Source organism: Phocoena phocoena, chromosome 2, assembly GCF_963924675.1.
Source record: "Phocoena phocoena chromosome 2, mPhoPho1.1, whole genome shotgun sequence".
Classification (NCBI taxonomy): Eukaryota; Metazoa; Chordata; class Mammalia; order Artiodactyla; family Phocoenidae; genus Phocoena; species Phocoena phocoena.
In genome coordinates this window covers 87,588,043-87,609,308 of record NC_089220.1, presented here as the reverse complement: position 1 = coordinate 87,609,308, position 21,266 = coordinate 87,588,043, and the positions used below count along the sequence as shown (strand labels likewise).

The 21,266-nt window shown below is 35.1% G+C and overlaps 1 protein-coding gene across 1 annotated transcript; it reads right to left on the bottom strand.

Moving 5' to 3' along the window:
* Nucleotides 1-381: 381 nt before the first annotated feature.
* TERB2 (telomere repeat binding bouquet formation protein 2) lies at nucleotides 382-21,121 on the bottom strand. The gene is made up of 7 exons (XM_065872728.1): nucleotides 21,051-21,121; nucleotides 20,853-20,934; nucleotides 19,922-20,061; nucleotides 17,632-17,693; nucleotides 13,935-14,020; nucleotides 5,838-5,926; nucleotides 382-530 (listed from the first exon to the last, which is right to left on the bottom strand). Exons 1-7 carry the CDS (start codon nucleotides 21,112-21,114, stop codon nucleotides 388-390), a joined length of 666 nt encoding a protein of 221 aa, XP_065728800.1. The 5' UTR covers nucleotides 21,115-21,121; the 3' UTR covers nucleotides 382-387.
* Between the last annotated feature and the right edge of the window lie 145 nt (nucleotides 21,122-21,266).

Here is a 21,266-nt window from a genome sequence, read left to right as displayed (position 1 = left end):
CCAGAATCATAAAACTTAGCATTTACAACATTAACCCTAGAAAAATATGCATAATTAATAGAACATTAAAGCCAAAAGAATATCTGACAGAGCGAGAGAGAAATTAAGACTTCTTATGAAGTATGTTTCATTGACAATTACTCCATAACAACTGTGCACTCAGAATTTGTGGACATAACCTTACAAGCAGGGGAAAAGTCCAGCCCAAATGTCAAAACACAGAGCCAAATGAATCTGAATTTCCTAAAGATACATTTTGAGGAAGAATGAATTCTTTCTTCTCCATTTCCCCATCCCTCTGTCCCAAAGAGGAGAATTTAAAATTATGTACATCTTTGGCAATATTTTACAGAAAATAAATGCCGAGATAGAAGGACAATATTTAACTTAGTATTTCCTCTTCAATTCGTTTTTTATAGCAGACATGTTAATTTCATTTTGAACATGGTATGCCAAATAACCTGAACTTCCAGGAATGAAGTCATGTAGCTCCCCAAGAAATTTCTTCATGGCATCAATTGATATATAACCTACAGAATAAAATATATATATAGGAAATTCTATCATATTATCTGCTTTTCAATGTCTTTGACTTATTAGATAAGATTCCCAAAGAATGTTTTTAGAAAAGAAGTAAAAAGAAGAAATACCAGTGAGAAGATTCTCCGTGAAACTTGATAATTATCAGGGAACACCTTCCTCCCCCCTTCACCACTATCCCCCCAGGCTTCTACCTCCTTTTAAAACACAGATTCTTGATTTGCCACGTTGACTACAGAGAGTGTGATGTACAGGTTAGGGATGGAACATAAAAGTACCTAGACCAAAATAACTGGGACATGTGTTTGGCTTAGGATGTAATCACTTAGAATTACCTATCCAACTAGCTACTCAACAGCACAAACAGCTAGCTCATCTTCCCTAGTAGAGCAAGCGACACTTTCCTGCACTGCTAACACTGAGATAACAGTCTTTATTAAAAAACTAATAGGAAAATTGTTATCACTGCTTGGTCAACAAAGGTTACAGGTGTGAGGAATTCTGATGTCATTAATAATCTGAAATAGATATGAGAATCAAAAAGAAAACCTAGAATGGGGAGAGCTTAAGGACTCAATGACTTTAAGCAATATTTCCTTGATAGCAGTTGCTCATCTGAGTGATAATGTTTCATGTGTAATATATGTTTGTGGTTTATACTAAAGTTGAAACCTGGTTTAAAAGTAGATACTGTATGAAAAAAATTCTGGTAGAGCTCAGGGATGACTGAATTTAGACCACCACCATTATCACCAGGTTATCTATACAGTTTGATTGTTTATAATAATAGATAATAAATTCACAGTTAATAAATTAACTATGAAGCCAATCATATAAAATAGATTCGTATCTTTAAAGATATTTCAATCATAGCCATTTACTTCAGAAAATGTTTTAAAGCACAATTACTATACTCCATATTGTTCATGGTCTTTGCCTAACAGCTAGATTCCTATGTAAAATAAACTAGCACATAAAAATATTAATGTTTAATTAATTGCACATATACACTGTGTGAAGTTTCTAAAGATATATATGAGGATACAAAATTTTTAAATAATGACCGTATTAATAAAAATATTCCTGTAAGTTAAAGAAGGATAGGACATTTATGCATAAAAATGGATTACTGTAGCAGTTTTGGAGTAGTTAGGAGTTTAGGCTGAAGTTCACATACACCCAATTTAAACTAGCTTAAACACAAGGGGAGTTTACTGGAAGGACATTGCCATATCAGTCAAACTATGAGGAAGGCAAACATATTGCTGGGAGTTGGAAATAACAAACATATTGCTGGGAGTCAGAAATAACTAGCACCAGCTCTCATGGCCATGTCACTAACCCCCAGTTTTTTCCTCTGCATGTTAGTTTCATTTTCCTCTCTTGACACAAGCTGGCTTTCCGTACATGGTAGAAAACATGCCCGCTGATAGCTCTTAAGTTTTATATCTTAGAGCTATGGTCACTTGAATAAGAATGACATGACTTGTTGCATTCCATGTCTAGAAATCCAGACAAAGAACTGTGATTGGCCCAGCTCAGATCAGGCATTCACTCCCAAACCAACTGTTGCGGGTAGGAGCAAGCTCATGTTTTAGAAAATGTAACCCAAATGAACTGGGAAGAAGAAAAGAGAGTTCTTAGGAAAGGCATTCTTGGTGGACAATTCCATATGAGTCTGTGGTAGCCAGCCCCCTCCAGATGGCCCTGAATGATCCCTATCTCCTGGTATTTATGAATTTGTGTAGTCTCCTCCTACTTTGTACTTGGGTTGGTCTATATGACCAGCAGCACTTGGCAGAAGTAATGATATGTCACTTCTGAGAATAGGATATAAAAAAGACATGGCTTCCGTCTCTCTTGGGCACACTCTTTCTCCCACTTGCATTTCACACTCTGAGGAAAGAAAGCTACCATGTTGTGAACAGCCCTATGGAAAAGTCCACTTGGTGAGGAGTCTAAGCCTTTTGCCAAAACCCAGCAAAAATCCAAGGCCTGCCAACAACCACATGCATGAGCTTTGAAATGGATTTTCCAGTCCCAGCTGTCCCTTGAAATAACTGCAGCCTGGCAAACAACGTGACTGCAACCTTATTAGAGATTATGAGACAGAAGTATCCAACTAAGATGCTCCAGGATTCCTGGCCCTCAGAAACTATGTAATAGTAAGTGTCCATTGTTTTAAACTGCTAAGTTTTGGAGCAATTTGTTACACAGCAATAGATAATTAATACAGTATCTACTATAAGTTCCCAAATTTTAATTATCAGAATTTTTGTTTAAAAACTTTTGCCTGCAAGATATTTATCATTATTAGTAATTTTTTTCCTTTTATTAATCACACATGTAGCTGTTAATCAGAACTTTTTATCATGGGTAATAATCAGTGATATCAGACCTAGAGGATTTAATTCCAGTCAAAAACAAAAAACAGACCAAAAAAAAAATCCGTTGATATTTTATGGGACATTGGTAATGCCTGCATATATTTTTGGTTGTCACAACTTAGGGGTCACGGGGGTGGGGGAAGGTTTCTGGATGGGATACTACTGGCCTCTAGTGGGCACTGGCCTGGGTTGCCCTCTCCAACAAAGAATACCTGTCCTAAAATGCTGGCAGTTCCAGGACTGAGAAACCCTGTTCTACAGTATAGTCCAACTTGTACTTTCTAAAACCAAACATCTAATTAGTTTTATTTTAAGAGATTTAACATTCACTGAGTTGAACTCAACCCATTTTGAGGAAGAGACAGTCAAGGTATAGTCACAAAAATTGATACCACTGCCTAAATTAGAATTCTCACTCACTACATTTTCAATTAACACAAGATGATTTTCCCAACAAGAAGTTATTTCTTCCTGTACAAGCAGATGGGCATGACAAAAAAGGAAGGACTGTCACTTTACCTCAAAATTAAAGACAAATGAATTATCTTTTTTTTTTTTTGGCCATACTGTGCTGGATCTTAGTTCCCCAACCAGGGATCAAACCCGTGCCCCTGAAATGAAAGCATGGAGTCTTAACCACTGGACCACCAGAGAAGTCCCTGAATTATCTTTTTAAAAATGAAGCTTTCTTCCAAGAAAGTGTTATTTTAAAATTTAATTTAGAAATATAAAGAAGGAAGATAATTATTCAATTGCACAAATTAAAAAAATCAAAAATTTTACTTCTACTGATAAAATCAATACCAGCTTACCACAGGTTAAAATTATACTTTAAAGATTCTACTAATGATTATTTTTACAGTTCTTTTTTAGTTTGCTTTTATATAACACTGTCATGTCTTTTTGAACAGTCAGATGGCAATGAAACATAGAGCAACATTGTTACTTGTCCAAAACTAAGCATTTGTCTTTATTGTGTGGCTGATTTTAATATTTATCATTGATCTTTATAATATGTTATCAAACACTTGGTAAGTCCAAATGAACAAAAGATATTTAGTACCTGGTGATGGAGTTGCCTGAAGCAAAATCAATACCAGTACTATACCACAACCATGGTTTAAGGTACCTACACTTTATCTGAATATGTAGGTGTAAGGATAAATCTAGGCAGCAATCAGCTACTCCCAGTCTTAGTACTTAAGTACAGTTGACTCACCAGTAAGGTTGGGGTTAAGGGTGCCAACCCACCCTGTAGTCGAAAATCCACTAATAATATATAGCTAGCCCTGGGGATTCAAGGTTCCTCTTATCTGTGGTTCTACTTCCACAAACTCAACCAACTGAGGATTATGTAGAACTCTAGCATTTATTATTGAAAAAAATCCTCTTATAAGTGGACCCTCATAGTTCAAACCCATGTTGTCCAAAGGTCAACTGTACTTCTACTTAGTTCATTGTCCTTTGGAGTCAACAATTGCTCCTAAGAGTTCCAAAACTGACTTTTCTACTATCACAGTTGGATAGAAGTTTTCTTTGATGTCTCCAACACTCAGCCCAAAACTACACATTAAACGTTCTTTTTGAAGTGCTTTTCTGAAAGCTATTTTACATTACTCAAATGAACAGAAGAAAAAAAATAATAAAACAAATGGCTAGACAAATTGGTTAGAAGGAACAGTAATATGAGAGAAGACATTTAGGAATTTGTGAACCAGCTGCAAGAGGTAGTTTTGACACTGCTAAATAAAGAGAAAATGATAAATGTACAAATGATTTTATAATGAAATGTCAAAAAGCCTATACTGTTTAATTGCAGTGTCTTAAAAACAATTTTTTTAAACCCTCTATTTTTAAAATTATCGATGACCCTGCTGAATACTACCCAGATCAAATTATCCAAATATTATTTCCTTATCTCACCTCACGTAGCACTATCCAAATCCCAATGGTCACGTTTCAACTAGTTCCCTTGTTTGCACCCTCTCAATGTCAGCCTCAGTTAGCTGTCTTCTCTTTATGTTGGGCACTAGGAAACCCAAATATGGAGTCCATTGACACCTGGGTGATCCATGAAAGGGTTTCTGGGCATATGTGAGCCTCTTTAAATTACATGTAAATTTGTGTGTTATGTTTGTGTGTGTGTATGCTTAGGGAAAGGGACTTATGTTTCATCAGATTCTCAAAGGAAACTATAATTAGAATTGTCCATACAATTAATCTTCCAAATTGGGACACTTAAGAGTAAAGCAGAAACTAACACACCACTGTAAAGAAATTATACTCCAATAAAGATGTTAAAAAAATAAAAAAGAGTAAACGCTAATGCCAGGACAACACGCATAAATTGGGACTGTCTTATGTAAACAGGGGTGTGTTTTCACCTTACCCATAGACCAGGATTTTTTTTAAACATCTTTATTGGAGCATAATTGCTTTACAATGGCGTGTTAGTTTCTGCTTTATGACAAATTGAATCAGCTATACATATACATATATCCCCATATCTCCTCCCTCTTGCGTCTCCCTCCCACCTTCCCTATCCCACCTCTCTTGCTGGCCACAAAGCACCAAGCTGATCTCCCTATGCTATGTGGCTGCTTTCCAGTAGCTATCTATTTTACATTTGGTAGTGTATATATGTCCATGCCACTATCTTACTTCGTCTCAGCTTACCCTTCCCCCTCCCCGTGTCCTCAAGTCTATTCCCTACGTCTAGGGGCAGGACAGGTCAGCATTTTAACACAGAAAATATGGAGCCTATCTTTGGATTAGTTCTGCAGATGAATTTATTTAACGTGTGAATGACGTCTTCTATTAGCATGTATAATAGAGGGGGCTCTACTTTGTACAAAATATTCCCTTGTTTCTTGCCTACTTGGGTTGACTCTAAATTTTATTTTAAATTACCTGTTACCATGTTGTTCACTGGATAATTCTGAAGAGGGAAGTACATCTGCTTTTCTACAACTGGAGTCCTTATAAAATGCTTTTCTGTGCTATAAAATATAGAAACACATAGAAAGTCATGTTTATATTTTTTTGGACTTGTTTTACAAATGAGAAATGATTCCAGTCAATATATATAGCAATCTAATTGCTCTGTGATCAGACTTCAGTCTTACTGGGTGAAAACGTTAACTATGAACTTCTTTGTGCTTCTAAGTAATACAAGGGCCCATATAGATATTTTTGGCTTTCTGGGCTGTTTCATAAAACAAATATTTACTGAGTAAATACAGACGTGGGTCTTTTTCTCAATATTTTTGAAAGTATAATAATGCAATAATACTTTATAATTAGATAAAAAACAGATATACATATGTAATCTCAAATATGCTAAAAGAAAAGGCTCCATTTTAAATAATCACAGCATTTATTATTATTCAGTGTTCAAATAACTGGAACTCTATTAATTCGTATTTCCACACTTTAAAATAAATAAAAAATGATGTCTGGGAAAATCATGAGGTATACTAAGTGACTTCTGAGTTAAAAAGAAAAAAAGTTAAATTATTCTGAGTGTGGTTGTATAGTATATAATTAATTATATTCTAATTTTTAAAGAGCTAAGCAGTTTTCAACTAAAATATCCTATTTTCTAACTGCCAAATAACAATTTACTATATTTAGACTACATATAATCCATAGATAATACAATTGTATGAAAATAAAAACCTTAATAAAAAATTGGAGTCATCCTTAAATTTATTTTCCTAAAAATTCTAAAATTACACTGAGTGATAACAAAGGTTTTACTTTCAATTTGTTTAAAAGTTAGAGTTCATCTAAACTCTTCTAAAAGAAACCATAGCTCAGTTAGGATGAGATCCTACAAATAAAGCAAAACAATATTCCCAGAAAACTCAGGGACTAAACAAGGATACCCATTATCATTGTTATTATTTGTCACGGCTCTAAAATTTCTGGCCAAGCAAAAAGAGATGAGGGAGGGGAGAGAAAGAAATGGAAGAGATATCTAGTGAAATGGAAGAGTTATATAGTGAAACGGAAGAAGAAATAGTTTCATTATTAACAAATGATATAAACGTGTACCCTGAAAAGCCAAGAGAATCAACTGAAATATTTTTAGAATCTTAAAGATTCCAAGTGGGTAAATATAAGACAAATACCCCCAAATAAATGACTTTTCTATGTCAGCAATAACTAATGAAGGAAGAAATGATCCAATCCACAATAGCAACAAAATTCATAAAAATCTAGGAATAACATAATAAGCAGTTTCTGATTCTATCTGTAGAAAAATCAGGAAACTTTACTAAGATATAGAAAAGAAAAATAAAGAAAAACAAAAAAGCATTGTTTTGGATAGCAATACTGAAAATTATAAAGACATCAATTCTTCTCAACCTTTAATACAATTCTTCTCAACCTTTAATACAATTCTCAATAAAATCCCAAAGGGATTTTAGTGTTTAAGAAAAAAATAATTCTAAAATTCACATGAACAATCACATGTTAGAAGATCTAATAGGAGGCAAGAACAAATTTACAACAGAATGAAAAAGAAAACCTAGGAATAATCTTAAAAGAAGTATAAGATTTATATGAAGGAAATATGAAAGTGTTTTTTAAGGGCCACAAAAGAAAACTTGAACAAGTAAGGAAAAAAATACCATTTTCTTAGATAGGAATATTCAGCATCAAAGTCTCCCTAAATTAATCTATATTTTTTTGTAATGTCACTAAAAATAACAACAGAAGTTTTTGTTTTAATATGAACAAGCTGGTTCCAAAACTCAGATGGAAAAGTAAACCAGGAAGAATAGTTAACTAAGAAAATTTGGAAAAGAGTAAGGAGGAGGAACTAGCTCTAGATATTAAATCATATTATAAACAACTGAAACAGAATGGCACTGTTGCATGACAAATTAATGGAATAGAATATAAAGTCCAGAAATAGACCCAGATACTTATGTGGATTTAACCTAGGATAAAGGTGGCATTTCAGTAGAGTGGGGAAAAAGATGAATTATTCAATCAATAGCCAAGAGTAGGTAACTATCTGAAAAAAAAAAAGAAGGTGGATCGCCACCTCATATCTTAGACCAAGATATATTCCAAACGTATCAAAGATTTGAATTTAAAAATAAAGAAATCACTAAGAAGAAACCATAGCAAAATAATAGTAATCTTAGAGAAGACTTTCCTAATTATGACATAAAACTCAAAAAGCCATTAAAGAAAATATTAATAAGAATGAATACATATAGTAAAAAATTTCTGCATGCAAAATCCAACATTTTTAAAGTCAAAAGACAAACATAAGCTAATAACTGTAATTTATTTCACAAAAAATTCATTCTCCTGAATGTAAAGGGTTCTTGCAAAAAAATAAAAGTCAATAGAAAAACGTGCAAAGGATATGAACAAACAGTTCACAGAATAGGAACTATAAATGGTTCTTAAACATATGAAAAGACATTCAACCTCACTCATAATGGCAATTCAGACAAAAAACTAGAGTGAGATACCACTTTATATCTATCAGATTAGGAAAGACCAAAACATATGTTAGCACACTGTGTTGGAGAAAGTATAGAAGAAAGAATGGTAACTAACCATCCCAGTTTACCCTAGATTGAGGGATTTCTCAGGACATGGGCTTTTCAGTGCTAAAACCAGGACAGTCCCAAACAAACCTGGATGGCTGGTTACCCTAGCCTGGAAAAGGTACTTAAATACGCAAACAATAGGAATGTAAACTGGTTTAACCTCTATGGAAGGCAATTTGACAATGATTGTATCAGGGATACAAAATGTATATGCCTTTTGACCTAGCAATTCCCCTTCTAAGAATTACCCTAAAGACACTCGCACACATGCAAAATGACATTACATGATCAATCACTGAAGCACTGTTTTTAACAGCAACTTAGAAATTACCTGAAAGTCCAGTAAAATAGGAGACTAGTTAAATAAATTATGGTAATCCATACAATAAAATACTACACAGCACAAAAATGAAAAAGCTCTTTATGTAGTAATACGGAATGATCTCCAAGGTAAATTATTAAGAGAAAAAAGGCAAGGTGTTGAACAATGTTTATAGAATATTACTATTTGTGAAGTAGTATATGCATATATAAGAAACTGATAACACTGGTTGCCTCTGAGAGGGAAACTGGCTATCTAGGAGCCAGTATATTTCATAGTTACCCCTTTTGTGTATCTTGGATTTTGAACCATATGAATATATTTCCTAAAAAATAATTAAAATTTGAAAGTAGAAAGATAATAAGTAGGCATGAAGAACTAAGGATGAGAATTTTAAAAGGAGAGTATCACACCGGTCAGAATGGCCATCATCAAAAAATCTACAAACAATAAATGCTGGAGAGGGTGTGGAGAAAAGGGGACCCTCTTGCACTGTCGGTGGGAATGTAAATTGATACAGCCACTATGGAGAACAGTATGGAGGTTCCTTAAAAAACTAAAAATAGAACTACCATATGACCCAGCAATCCCACTACTGGGTATATACCCTGAGAAAACCATAATTCAAAAAGAGTCATGTACCACAATGTTCATTGCAGCTCTATTTACAATAGCCAGGACATGGAAGCAACCTAAGTGTCCATCAACAGATGAATGGATGAAGAAGATGTGGCACATATATACAATGGAACATTACTCAGCCATAAAAAGAAACAAAGTTATCCGTAGTGAGGTGGATGGACCTAGAGTCTGTCATACAGCGTGAAGTCAGAAAGAGAAAAACAAATACCATGTGCTAACACATATATATGGAATCTAAAAAAAAAAAAAAATGGTCATGAAGAACCTAGGGGCAAGACGGGAATAAAGACGCAGACCTACTAGAGGATGGACTTGAGGACATGGGGAGGGGGAAGGGTAAGCTGGGACAAAGTGAGAGAGTGGCATGGACATATATACACTACCAAATGTAAAATAGCTAGCTAGTGAGAAGCAGCCGCATAGCACAGGGAGATCAGCTTGGTGCTTTGTGACCACCTAGAGGGGTGGGATAGGGAGGGTGGGAGGGAGGGAGACGCAAGAGGGAAGAGATGTGGGGATATATGTATATGTATAACTGATTTACTCTGTTATAAAGCAGAAACTAACACACAATTGTAAAGCAATTATACTCCAATAAAGATGTTAAAAAAAAATTCCCTGTGCTATACGGTAGGTCCTTGTTGACGATCTGTTTTATATAGAGTATGTATGTTAATCCCATGCTCCTAATTTATTCCTCCCCCCACCTTTCCCCTTTGGTAACCATAAGTTTGCTTTCTATGTCTGTGGGTCTGTTTATGTTTTGCATATAAGTTCATTTGTATCATTTTTTTTAGATTCCACATATGAACAGTATCATTTGAAATAAATAAATAAATAAAAATAAAAGGAGAGTAATGAGTTTGGTATTTACTTGCCTTGTCAGCTATTAAAATACATAAAGTTATATAACTTAAAAGAATATTATGTTGATATCAAAATAGATCCATAGATTAATGGAATAAAACAAATAGTCTAAAAACATATCTCCAGACATTAAACACAACATATGAGAATGGAAATCACATCAGTTGGAGATAGATTTATTCTTAAAAAACTGGTGGAAAATTCTTATTTGTAAGACAAAAATAAACTTCGATCTTCACCTATTACCATACATCAAAATAACTATCTGCAGAATTAAAAACCAATTTGATACCTGAATGGGAAAGGACTTTTCTGAACATAAAAGCAATAGAAGAAATAATAAAGGAAAAGTGATTAGTTTAACAATGTAAAAACTCAAAGCTTGTATCTCTAAAAAATATAAGCCAGAGAACAATCTGAGGAAATAATGTGACAAACTGGCAAAAGGATAATATAGCTAAAAGTGTCAGACAAGTTGATAAGAAAAGCAATAACTCCCAATAGAAAATGGAGAAAGGATAAAAACAAGTCACAGAAAAGAAAATGTAAAATGCTAATAAATTCAAAAAGATTCAAACCTACTAGTAATCAAAGAAAAATGCAAATTAAAACAAGATGCTGGGCTTCCCTGGTGGCACAGTGGTTGAGAGTCCGCCTGCCGATGCAGGGGACACGGGTTCGTGCCCTGGTCCGGGAAGATCCCACATGCTGCGCAGCGGCTGGGCCCGTGAGCCATGGCCGCTGAGCCTGCGCATCCGGAGCCTGTGCTCCACAACGGGAGAGGCCACAGCAGTGAGAGGCCCGCGTACTGCAAGAAAACCCCACAAAAAACAAGATGCTATTTTTCATCTATTAAATTAGCACAAGCCTTCTTATTAATACTCAATATACTGATGAGGATGTGGTGAGACCAACACTGGTGGCAGTTTTAAATTTGTACTTTTGAGGGAAGCAACTGACAATAGGTATCATGGCCTTTAAAAACACTCATACCTCATTAATACTGTAGATTCCACATTTGAGAATTTACATTAAGAAAATTATCAAGGGAATTCCCTGGTGGTCCAGTGGTTAGGGCTCTGTGCTTTCACTGCCAAGGGCCCGGGTTCTATCCCTGGTTGGGGAACTAAGATCCCACAAGCTACGTGCCACGGCCAAAAGAAAAAAAAATCTAAAAAGTAGAGAAAGATTTATTTTTAAAAAGATGCTCATGAAGGTGCCACAAGAGTAACAAATTGTAATTTTTTTAAAAAAAAATTAAAGGAAGGTGGTTAAACAGACAATAAGATTATGCCATATACAGCCATTACAAATCATATTAAATAAGGTTTTTCAGAATGGGGAACTGGCCATAGAATATTAAATGGAAAATCAAGAGACAGACTATATCTGCAGTCTGACCTCAACTCTGCTTAATGTGTATGTCTATATAAAGCTAGCAAGAAATGTACTAATGTTGATGGTGGTTATCTGAGTGGTGGGTTTGCTTATAATTTAAATTTTCTTTATTCTTTTCTTTTTTAGTAGTTTTTCTTTTTTTAGCATTTTCCATCTTGACAAATTACATGCATTATATTTATAATAAAATAATTAAGAACAAGAAAAATAAGCAAAAATTCATGCCATTTTCAGAAGATCTGGGAACTTACTGGGAAAGGAAAACAGCATAGTGATTAAGAGTTTGGACTCTGGATCAGCTAGAGTCGGTGTCAAATTATGTTCACTACTTAAATAATACTGGGTGAATTATTTAGCTCTCTGAACCTGTTTCCTCAATTGTAAAACGAGGCTAACGCTATTTAACTATCTTATAAGGTTGTGAGAATCAAATGAAATACTGTGAACTGCTTAGCTCACAAATGTCTTGTATTTGGCAAGTGTTCAAAAACTAGCTCACCACTTAGTGTTCACTATCACTAGTAGCATGCCAAAAAAATAAACTTCGAGTAGGGACAAAGTGTATTTTATCTATGTTTGCACTGCACCCTCTGGTGGTTCTACAAAGAAAAAGGCTCTAAGTAGACACCTACTCTGTCTATTTTTGTTGTTGTTATTGGAAAATACTGGACATATTTTCCCCAGATTTGTAAGCCCTCTTTGTATATTAAGGAAAATAACCTTTGTCAAATACTTTTTCAAGTGTATATTTTTCTTTTGTCTTGGTTTATGGTATTTTTATTTCCATGTGCAAGTTTAAAATATTTTTGGTAGTCATATTATCAATCTTTTCCTTATGCTTCTGCATTTTGCAGGACAACCATTTCTTTTTTCTTTTTTTTAATTCTTTTTTTAAAATTTATTTGCTTGTGCCAGGTCTTAGTTGCGGCACTCGGGATCTTTAGTTGTGGCATGTGGGATATTTTAGTTGCAGCATTCAGGCTCTTAGTTGCAGCATGCAGGATCTAGTTCCCTGACCAGGGATCAAACGTGGGCCCCATGCATTGGGAGTGGAGTCTTAACCACTGGACCTCCAGGAAAGTCCCAGGACAACCATTTCTTGAAAAAAAAAAAAAAACATATATATATCTGATGTCTTTCCAAGTCAAGTGAATCACTGGGAGTTATTTTACTTTTTAATTTCTATTTCCCATTCTTCTCTTACAAGGTCACTTAGGATAACCATTTTCTCCTACTTGTATTTCATTTTTCTTCCTCTCCTTATCAGCTTCTTATCTCAGAAACCATAACAAGTTCAAAGGAGTGCTATACATACAGATCCCAAAGACCTAGAATATGGATACTCTAGGTGGTGGATTATCTAGAAGTCATAGGACCATGAAGCAATAGTTTACTAAACTTAAAATAATTAAATATAAAACTTTGTGTTAAATCAGAAAATAACATTTCAAATTAAAGAAAAACAGGAGGTACAAAAGGTATAAAAAATTATGAGAAAAAACTTAAAATTAAAAAACTATATAAATTAAACTCATTAATTCTTATATTGAAGAAAGATCATTTTTATTTCAGCAGCTAAATACCAGACTTTCATATAGTTAATGCTCCCTATGAACATATGAAAACCACTGAACTGGAAAATACAGAATTAGGACTAGATAACGAGTAAGTCTGAAACAAGGGGGCCTCTCAGAGATTGGACCTAACACGATGGCAAGTCCATGTCTGTTTGTCTTTTAAGATATAATTTTAATTTCTTAAACCAAAGTAGCCACTTTACGAACAATTTGGGAAGGAAAGGGGGAAATCACCCAGAACTTCCAATCCTAATAAAATTACTGCTAATATTTCTTTCTTTCTTATTATAATACATAGTTTAAAAATAATGTAACAGTGATCAAAATATACATAAAATTTTTGTTTATTTTCTGCAAGGATAGTCTAGCATAATAGTTAAATGCATGCATTCTGGAATTAGACTGACTCAGTTCAAATCCTGCTTCTTCCCATTTAGTAAAAGTTTGTATGACTTTGGGCAAATTACTTAATCTATATATACTTGATCTCTTTTTCTGTAAAATGGCAATGGTGATAATGATATCAATCTCATAAGACGACTGTGAAAATTAAATGAGATAAACACACAGTGTTCAAAGGTGTCTATACTTAATTGAATATTAGTGAAGTATATAAATTCAGTACCTTTTAGATAATTCTTTTTTGTGATCTGTTGCTAGTACACTGCTTTCCCTAAGGGTCTTTATTTCATTTGGTGTTACTTCATCATGCTGAGGAGAGTAAAAGAAATCACATTTAAAAAAATCAGCACACCAATGATGCAATCAATAATTTTTTTAAAAAAGTAAAGAAAAAAATTGGCAATATATATCAAGAGTCACAAAAATATTTATACACTCAGGTCCATCCCATCTAGCTTGGTGGGAAAAACTCACAAAATTTTGTACACACACACATACACACACAGAATTATATTATATATTTTTAGAGATACGTAAAGAAAGAAGACCAGGAATTTTAAAATATCAGCTGTGTTTGTATTAGATAGTAAAACTGACTGATTTTATTCTCTTTTTGATTTTTTCAAATTTTCCCTAATGTGGTCATATTACTTTTTAGTTAAAAAAAATAAGGAAACAAAAAAAAGTATTATTAATTTAAACTTTCTTAAAATCCTTGACTTGAAAACTCCTAGGCTTCCTGTGAGCTACAAATCAAAAATATGAAGTAAGCTGAACAAATTAAGTTTCCCCTTAAAAATTAAAGTGGAGTATTTAGCTATGAAGTTACAAAAGAACTAAATGTATATTAAGCTTTTCCAAAAGATTATGTGAAAGTGACTGACCTCAGATACTGGTACCTATCACATAATATGTTTACTTAATATGCCATTAGGAAATTTCTATATTTGGTCACAAATCCACTCCAAACAATAATAATGTTCCCCAAATTACCTTCCAGGTTTACCCTTTATAAAAAATATTTATTTCTTTATTTGGCTGCATCAGTTCTTGGTTGCAGCGTGAAGGCTTGTCTGTGGCTTCTCTCTAGCTGTGGCACGTGGGCTCTAGAGCTTAGCTGCCCATGGCATGTGGGATCTTAGTTACCTGACCAGGGATTGAACCCACATACCCTGTATTGGAAGGCGGATTCTTAACCACTGGACCACCAGGGAAGTCCCCAGATTTACCCTTATTATTGCCATTGGATGAAGTACCTTCTACTTACATATTCCATGGATACATTATTATAATTGGATAATATTCAACATCAATCAATATTTGAAAGAAGAAAATCCTTTATCGTATAATCATACAATTTCTAGAGTCAACAGTCAGTACAGGCATGTGCTACTAATTTTTTAGTAGAAAAAAACATTGGATTGGATTGGAGCTGAGAAAATCTGGTTCCACTTTGCTAACATCTGGTTATGTGAACTAAGTCAGGTCTTTACCTTCTTACCTCAGTTTTCTCATTTCTAAAACAGAATGATTAAATTAACGAACTTTAAGGGTCTTTCGGTATACTCAATAATTATTATCAAATAATAACCATTCTACCACCACTCATGTCCCTGGAAACACTCTGACAAGTCAAGGATTAGATATTTGATCCTTAGTACAACATAGCCAATGATACTAAAAGAGCTATTATTTTCAGATGAAGACACTTTGGGAAGAAATAACAAGTTAATGAAAGGAATACAAAATGCATAAATTAATTGCTGGGCTTTAGACATAGAGATTTTCTCTCTTTTTATTTTGAAAAAATTCAAGCTTACTGAAAAGTTAAAGAATAATACAATAAGTACTATATACCTTTTGCCCAGATTCACAAAGTGTTAACATTTTTGCCACCCTGCATGCCCTCTCTCTCTCATTTTTTATTTTTGCTGGACCATTTGAAAATATTTGCAGATATTATGACATTTCACTCAATCTTTAGCAACATTATTTTATCATTATTATTATTATATTATTATATATATATTATATATTATATATTATATATTATATATTATATATTTATATATTATTTTATTATTTTAACATTATTTTATCATTTTAATACCACTATCATAATTAAGAAAATTAACATTAACTCAATATCACCTAATATATACATTGCATATTTAAATTTTTCCAACTGTTCTCAAAATTTCTTTTTTTAAATTAAAAAATCCAAAAAAAAAAATTAAAAAATCCACAATCCATTCAAGGTTCATACATCACATTTGGTTCTTATGTCTCAATCTAGAACAGTCTTCCCTGGTTTTTTTTTGTTTTTTTATGACATTGTTTTAAAGAGTCTAAGCCAGTTAGTTGCTTTGTGACATGTTCTATAACCTGGAATTATCTGAGTATTTACTCATGATTAGATTCACAATTTTGAACAAGAACACTACAAGATAATATTGTGTACTTTTCTTTTTTTGGCACCATGAGGTGGGCGAGATCTTATTTCCCCGACCAGGATTCGAACCGGGGCCATGGCAGTGAAAGTGCCAAGTCTTAACCACTGGATCCCCAGAGAATTCCCTATATTGTGTACTTTTTATTATATCACATCGAGCTGAACATAACAAGAGGTTGTTCCAATATTGATGATGCTAAATTTTATCAGTTGGTTATGGTGGCATCTGCCAGGTCCCTCCATTGTAAAGGTACAAGCATTGCTTGCCTTTGTAATTAATAAGTAATCATCAATGAAGTGATCATTTTAGATCATGATTTTAACACCCATTAATGACACTTGCCTAAACCAATTATTTTACTGGGGGTGGTACAGTGCGAATTTTCTATTCTATCATCCTTTCTTTGTTTATTACCTTTTATTCTGAAAGGAAATTTTCCCTTATCCCACCCTTTCCTTCCTTCCTTCCTTGCTTCCTTCCTTCTTCCTTTTCCACCTTTCTTCCTCCTTTCCTTCCTCTGTTCTTCCTTTTTTCTTTCTTTATGCTTTTGGAGTATCACTATTGAATCACGGATTTTTTTTTTAATTTAATGTATGGGCTTCCCTGGTGGTGCAGTGGTTAAGAATCCACCTGCCAATGCAGGGGACACGGGTTTGAGCCCTGGTCTGGGAATATCCCACATGCCACGGAGCAACTAAGCCTATGCGCCACAACTACTGAGCCTGCGCTCTACAGCCCGGAAGCCACAACTACTGAGCCTGTGTGCCACAACTATTGAAGCCCGTGCGCCTAGAGCCCGTGCTCTGCAACAAGAGAAGCCACCGCAATGAGAAGCCCACCCACCACAACGAAGAGTAGCCCCCACTCGCTGCAACTATAGAAAGCCCGTGAGCATCAACAAAGACCCAATGCAGCCAAAAATAAATAAATTTATATTTTAAAAAATTAATGTATTATAATCCATTATTCTTTTTGATGCTCAAATTATCCCAAATTTGGCTTTGCATAAAGATTCTGAAGTAAGTCACAAGCATAGGCAAATTTGAGGCAGGATGGCAAAAGCTAAAAAACTTTCAGTATTGCACACATTTATTAAGGGGTATTATTCATAACATTTAACAAATGGTACGACACAGGAATTAATCAAACAGCATCCACACTGGCAGTAAAGAACTGGTAAACACTGTGTACCTATTACTCCCTTAATATTACTGAGATTTTCAAGTTTTTTCAAATTTTCAAGTTTTTACGTGAATAATTTTATTCATATAAAAATATCTCAATTTTACTAAGGTACTAGTGTAAAAATAATGTCAAACTAGATATGTTCAATAAAAGCATGTCCTTTAAGTTCCTTACTCTGGGTCATTGGTGCTAACATATCACAAGTAAGCATTTTTAAGATAACATTGCTTCCAAAATTTTTGAAACTGTAGATTCTAATCGAGCACCTTAATTTACTCTTACCTTTTCTATCAGAGAATGTTGGTCTTGTTCCCAAATAAAACTACCAATTTTTCTTCTTATTTCTGTAGTAAGAAAAACAAATCCAATACTGTTTTTTGAAAAGTAACTTTGTAGAATTTTCTGAATTTTGTTTAGGTTTCAAATTTCTAAGTCAGTATTATTCCACTTGCATCAAAAGTACCTACGATACTTGTTTAAAATGCAGATTCTTATTGAACCAGATCATTGAGGAGAAGCTGGGGAATTGCATTTCTAACAAACTCTCCAGATGACTCCAGTGCATTATGAGAATCATTGTTGTAAACTTTCTTAGCTGTAATACATATCTTCATCCGATGTCAGTGTCTTTAGGCCAAGCATTATAAAGAAGACAACTGTCTAGTCAAAATAAAAGGCATAGGGCTTCCCTGGTGGCGCAGTGGTTGAAAGTCTGCCTGCCGATGCAGGGGACACGGGTTCGTGCCCCGGTCCGGGAAGATCCCACATGCCGCGGAGCAGCTGGGCGTATTCCATGGCCACTGAGCCTGCGCGTCCAGAGCCTGTGCTCCTCAACAGGAGAGGCCACAACAGTGAGAGGCCCGCTTACCGCAAAAAAATAAATAAATAAATAAAAGGCATAAAATTCCTGAATCTGTAGAGTGCTTCAAGAATTTACTTCGTTAAAAAAGAGGGTGGATGAACAACATGTCTAGTGGCCGTGGTAGTACAGGAATTCTACAATGCTCAGCATGTCAAAGGACTATGAAATTATCTTAAATCAATGATCTCAAAAGTTTCCACAGTAGCCCACTCAAGGACAAAAAGTTAACATTCCTCTAGACCTAAGCTGTCCAATATAGCAGCCACTAGACTAGATACATATTGAGATGTGTGGCTAGTCCAAAATGAGACGTGCTGTAAGTTTAAAATAAACAATGGATTTCAAATCCAGTATCAAAAAAGAATGTAAAATTTATCAATACTTTTTATATTGATTATATATTGAAATGATAATATTTTAGATACATTAGGTTAAATAAAACATTTCTTAAAATTAACTTCATCTCTTATTAGTTTTAATGTGGGTATTAGAAAATTTTAAATTAGTATGTGGCTTACACTTGCTTGTTTGCCTCTCACACTTCTACTAGACAATCCTGGTCTAGATGAATAATAATGCTTACTTTTCATTTTTAAAAAGGATCATGATTTTTTTTTTTTAAAATTGAATGCATTTTAATGTAAGATGCTAAACACAAAGACTTAATAGGAGTGATAATTTAAAATTAGATCAGATAGTCATTCCACAATATAAGTTCCCTGAAGGTGGGTATTCTCTGATTTGCAGTTTTTGAGTAAATCAATTCTCCTATCCAGTCATTAATTTATTTGCATAACCACTTAGAACAATTTATTTTTATAAATTATAACTAGGTCTCACCAGGACATCAACTATAGAAGGAACCCAATCTTTGGGGTTTCCAAAGCTCTTCTGTAGAAACATTTTTCAAGTTTTTTTGTTTTTTTTTAAATACTCTGCTCACTGGAAATTTTTACTACTATCAGTCTGTCTTTCTAGGGATGGACACATACACATCGAAAAACACATCAAGAATTGGATAATAATGCAAGACCTAGAAAAATGGGATATTTAAAGTTAGTCCATAAAAGATAGGTAGGATTTGGACAGAACAGGATAAGAAAGGGGGTTCCAAGCAGGGAAAACTAAAAGGACCAATCTCAGAAGCAATTTATTCACTTGCCCTTTACTTGATAGGGTTGCTGAAATAATTAATGTGAAAGTACTTTCAATAATATAAAGAACAATATAAATATATGGGTTTATTATCACACTGAATCTTGAAATATCAGGAAAAACATCCAGAAAAATAATAGTGGATTCAAAACTAGCAACAAACATTTATTATATACTCACAGGTCAGACTACTTAATATATTATCTCATTTTATCTTCAAAACAACTCGGGAGGTGACAAAATTAGTAAGTGTTGGATCCTAGCCAGTGAACACTGTGAGGACAAGATCTGTATCTTACTCACCACTGAATCCCCAGCACCTTGGTTGAAACGTGGCACACAATAAGAGCTCAATAAGAGCTCAGTGAACGTGTGAATGAATGATAAACAAAGCGAGGATGCACACCCAAGGCAATCTGATCCAAAGTACATGCTTTTCTATTTATATTAAATGATACAAAACACAAAAATCTCTGAGAACAAAGATCAGTAAAGTTGGGTGACATAGCTGGATTTGGCAGTCTAACAGAGATTAGATGAAAGATCTTTGCTCACCTTTTTGAAGGCATTCAGGAGGAAGAATAAAATGACCTAAAGCCACCGAGTTTTTTATTTCAGCATTAGCTACTGCAGAGAGATAGCAGGCGTGAAAAACTGTAGCATTATCTTCTATGTAATCAAGACTCTGATATATTCTAGGAGAAAGAAAGGAAATATTTGAAATTATGAAATGAACAAGAATGTATTCAACATTTCAAAACAGAATTAATGAACGGAAAGAGAATTATTGGTAGGTAATCAGGAGACTGGGGGCAGGGGAGTGAAGGGGTGAGAAGGGGATCAGCCAGGACGGTGATCAGACGTCTGTTTTGTAAACATAATCGGACCGCAATGTGAAGGGGGATCACAGGTGGACAGATTGGAGGCACAGCAACCTCTCAGATAGACTACTGTGATTTGGGGGTAAGAGGTAATTTACGGTGTATACTAAGACAGTGGCAGGAAGAACAAAGAACATTTACAGGGGCACAATCCATGGTGTTTGGTCATGGATTAATTGGATTAATTAATGGATTAATGGGGATAGGGGTTATTATTCAAAAGAAACTACCAAGGTTTTAAGTTTAAGAACACAGCAGCTGGTACAGGTATGAGAGGCAATCAGGAGATTTGGTTTAAACATGTTGAATATGAGGGTCCTTCAAGGCGCCACGGGGATGTGGGGGATTCAAATGGAAACACACCACTGGAACTCGGGAAAAGATCTGAGGACCAGGTAGGAAGCCATGCCATTGCGGCAGAACAGAGAGGAGAAAGGTTAGCTATTCCCACGCCTACTTCCTCCCCGCACATCTAGGACTGGACTGAAAACTTGCTCGTTTCCAGTATCTTCCTATTATCAATATTTATTAGTGGACTGCAACTTCTATCTCCAACTCCTGGCTCCTCATGACCCAAAAGGTACTGCCAGGTGGGCTTCAGGTACCTCAGCGTGTCTGGGTGTGAGGCATCGCAGCTGAACAAGAAATCGGCGGCCCTCGGGTCACTGATGGTCCCCCCTTCGGCCACTGTGGAGGCAAGAGCACAGGGTAAGCCCATCAAGTGTCCTGCGGCCAAGGTACCAGAGGGAGGAGGGGGTGCTCCCCTCCCCACCTCACCCACCCGCTTCTGCCCAGCTTCCTACCCCAGAACTGCCTCAGGTTGCAGCTGACGCTGCGGCAGAACCAAGCTCGCTGCCCTTGAAACATGGCGCCGCCTCACAAGCGAGGACGTGGGGGGAGGGGGGCCAGGAGTCGAGATCACTGATTGGTCGGACGTCCGAAGCCAGCTCCATGATTGGTTCTCAGAGTAATGGGCGGGGAAAGCCTGAGGCGCAACGGAGAAGGTTCCCGTCGCTGCC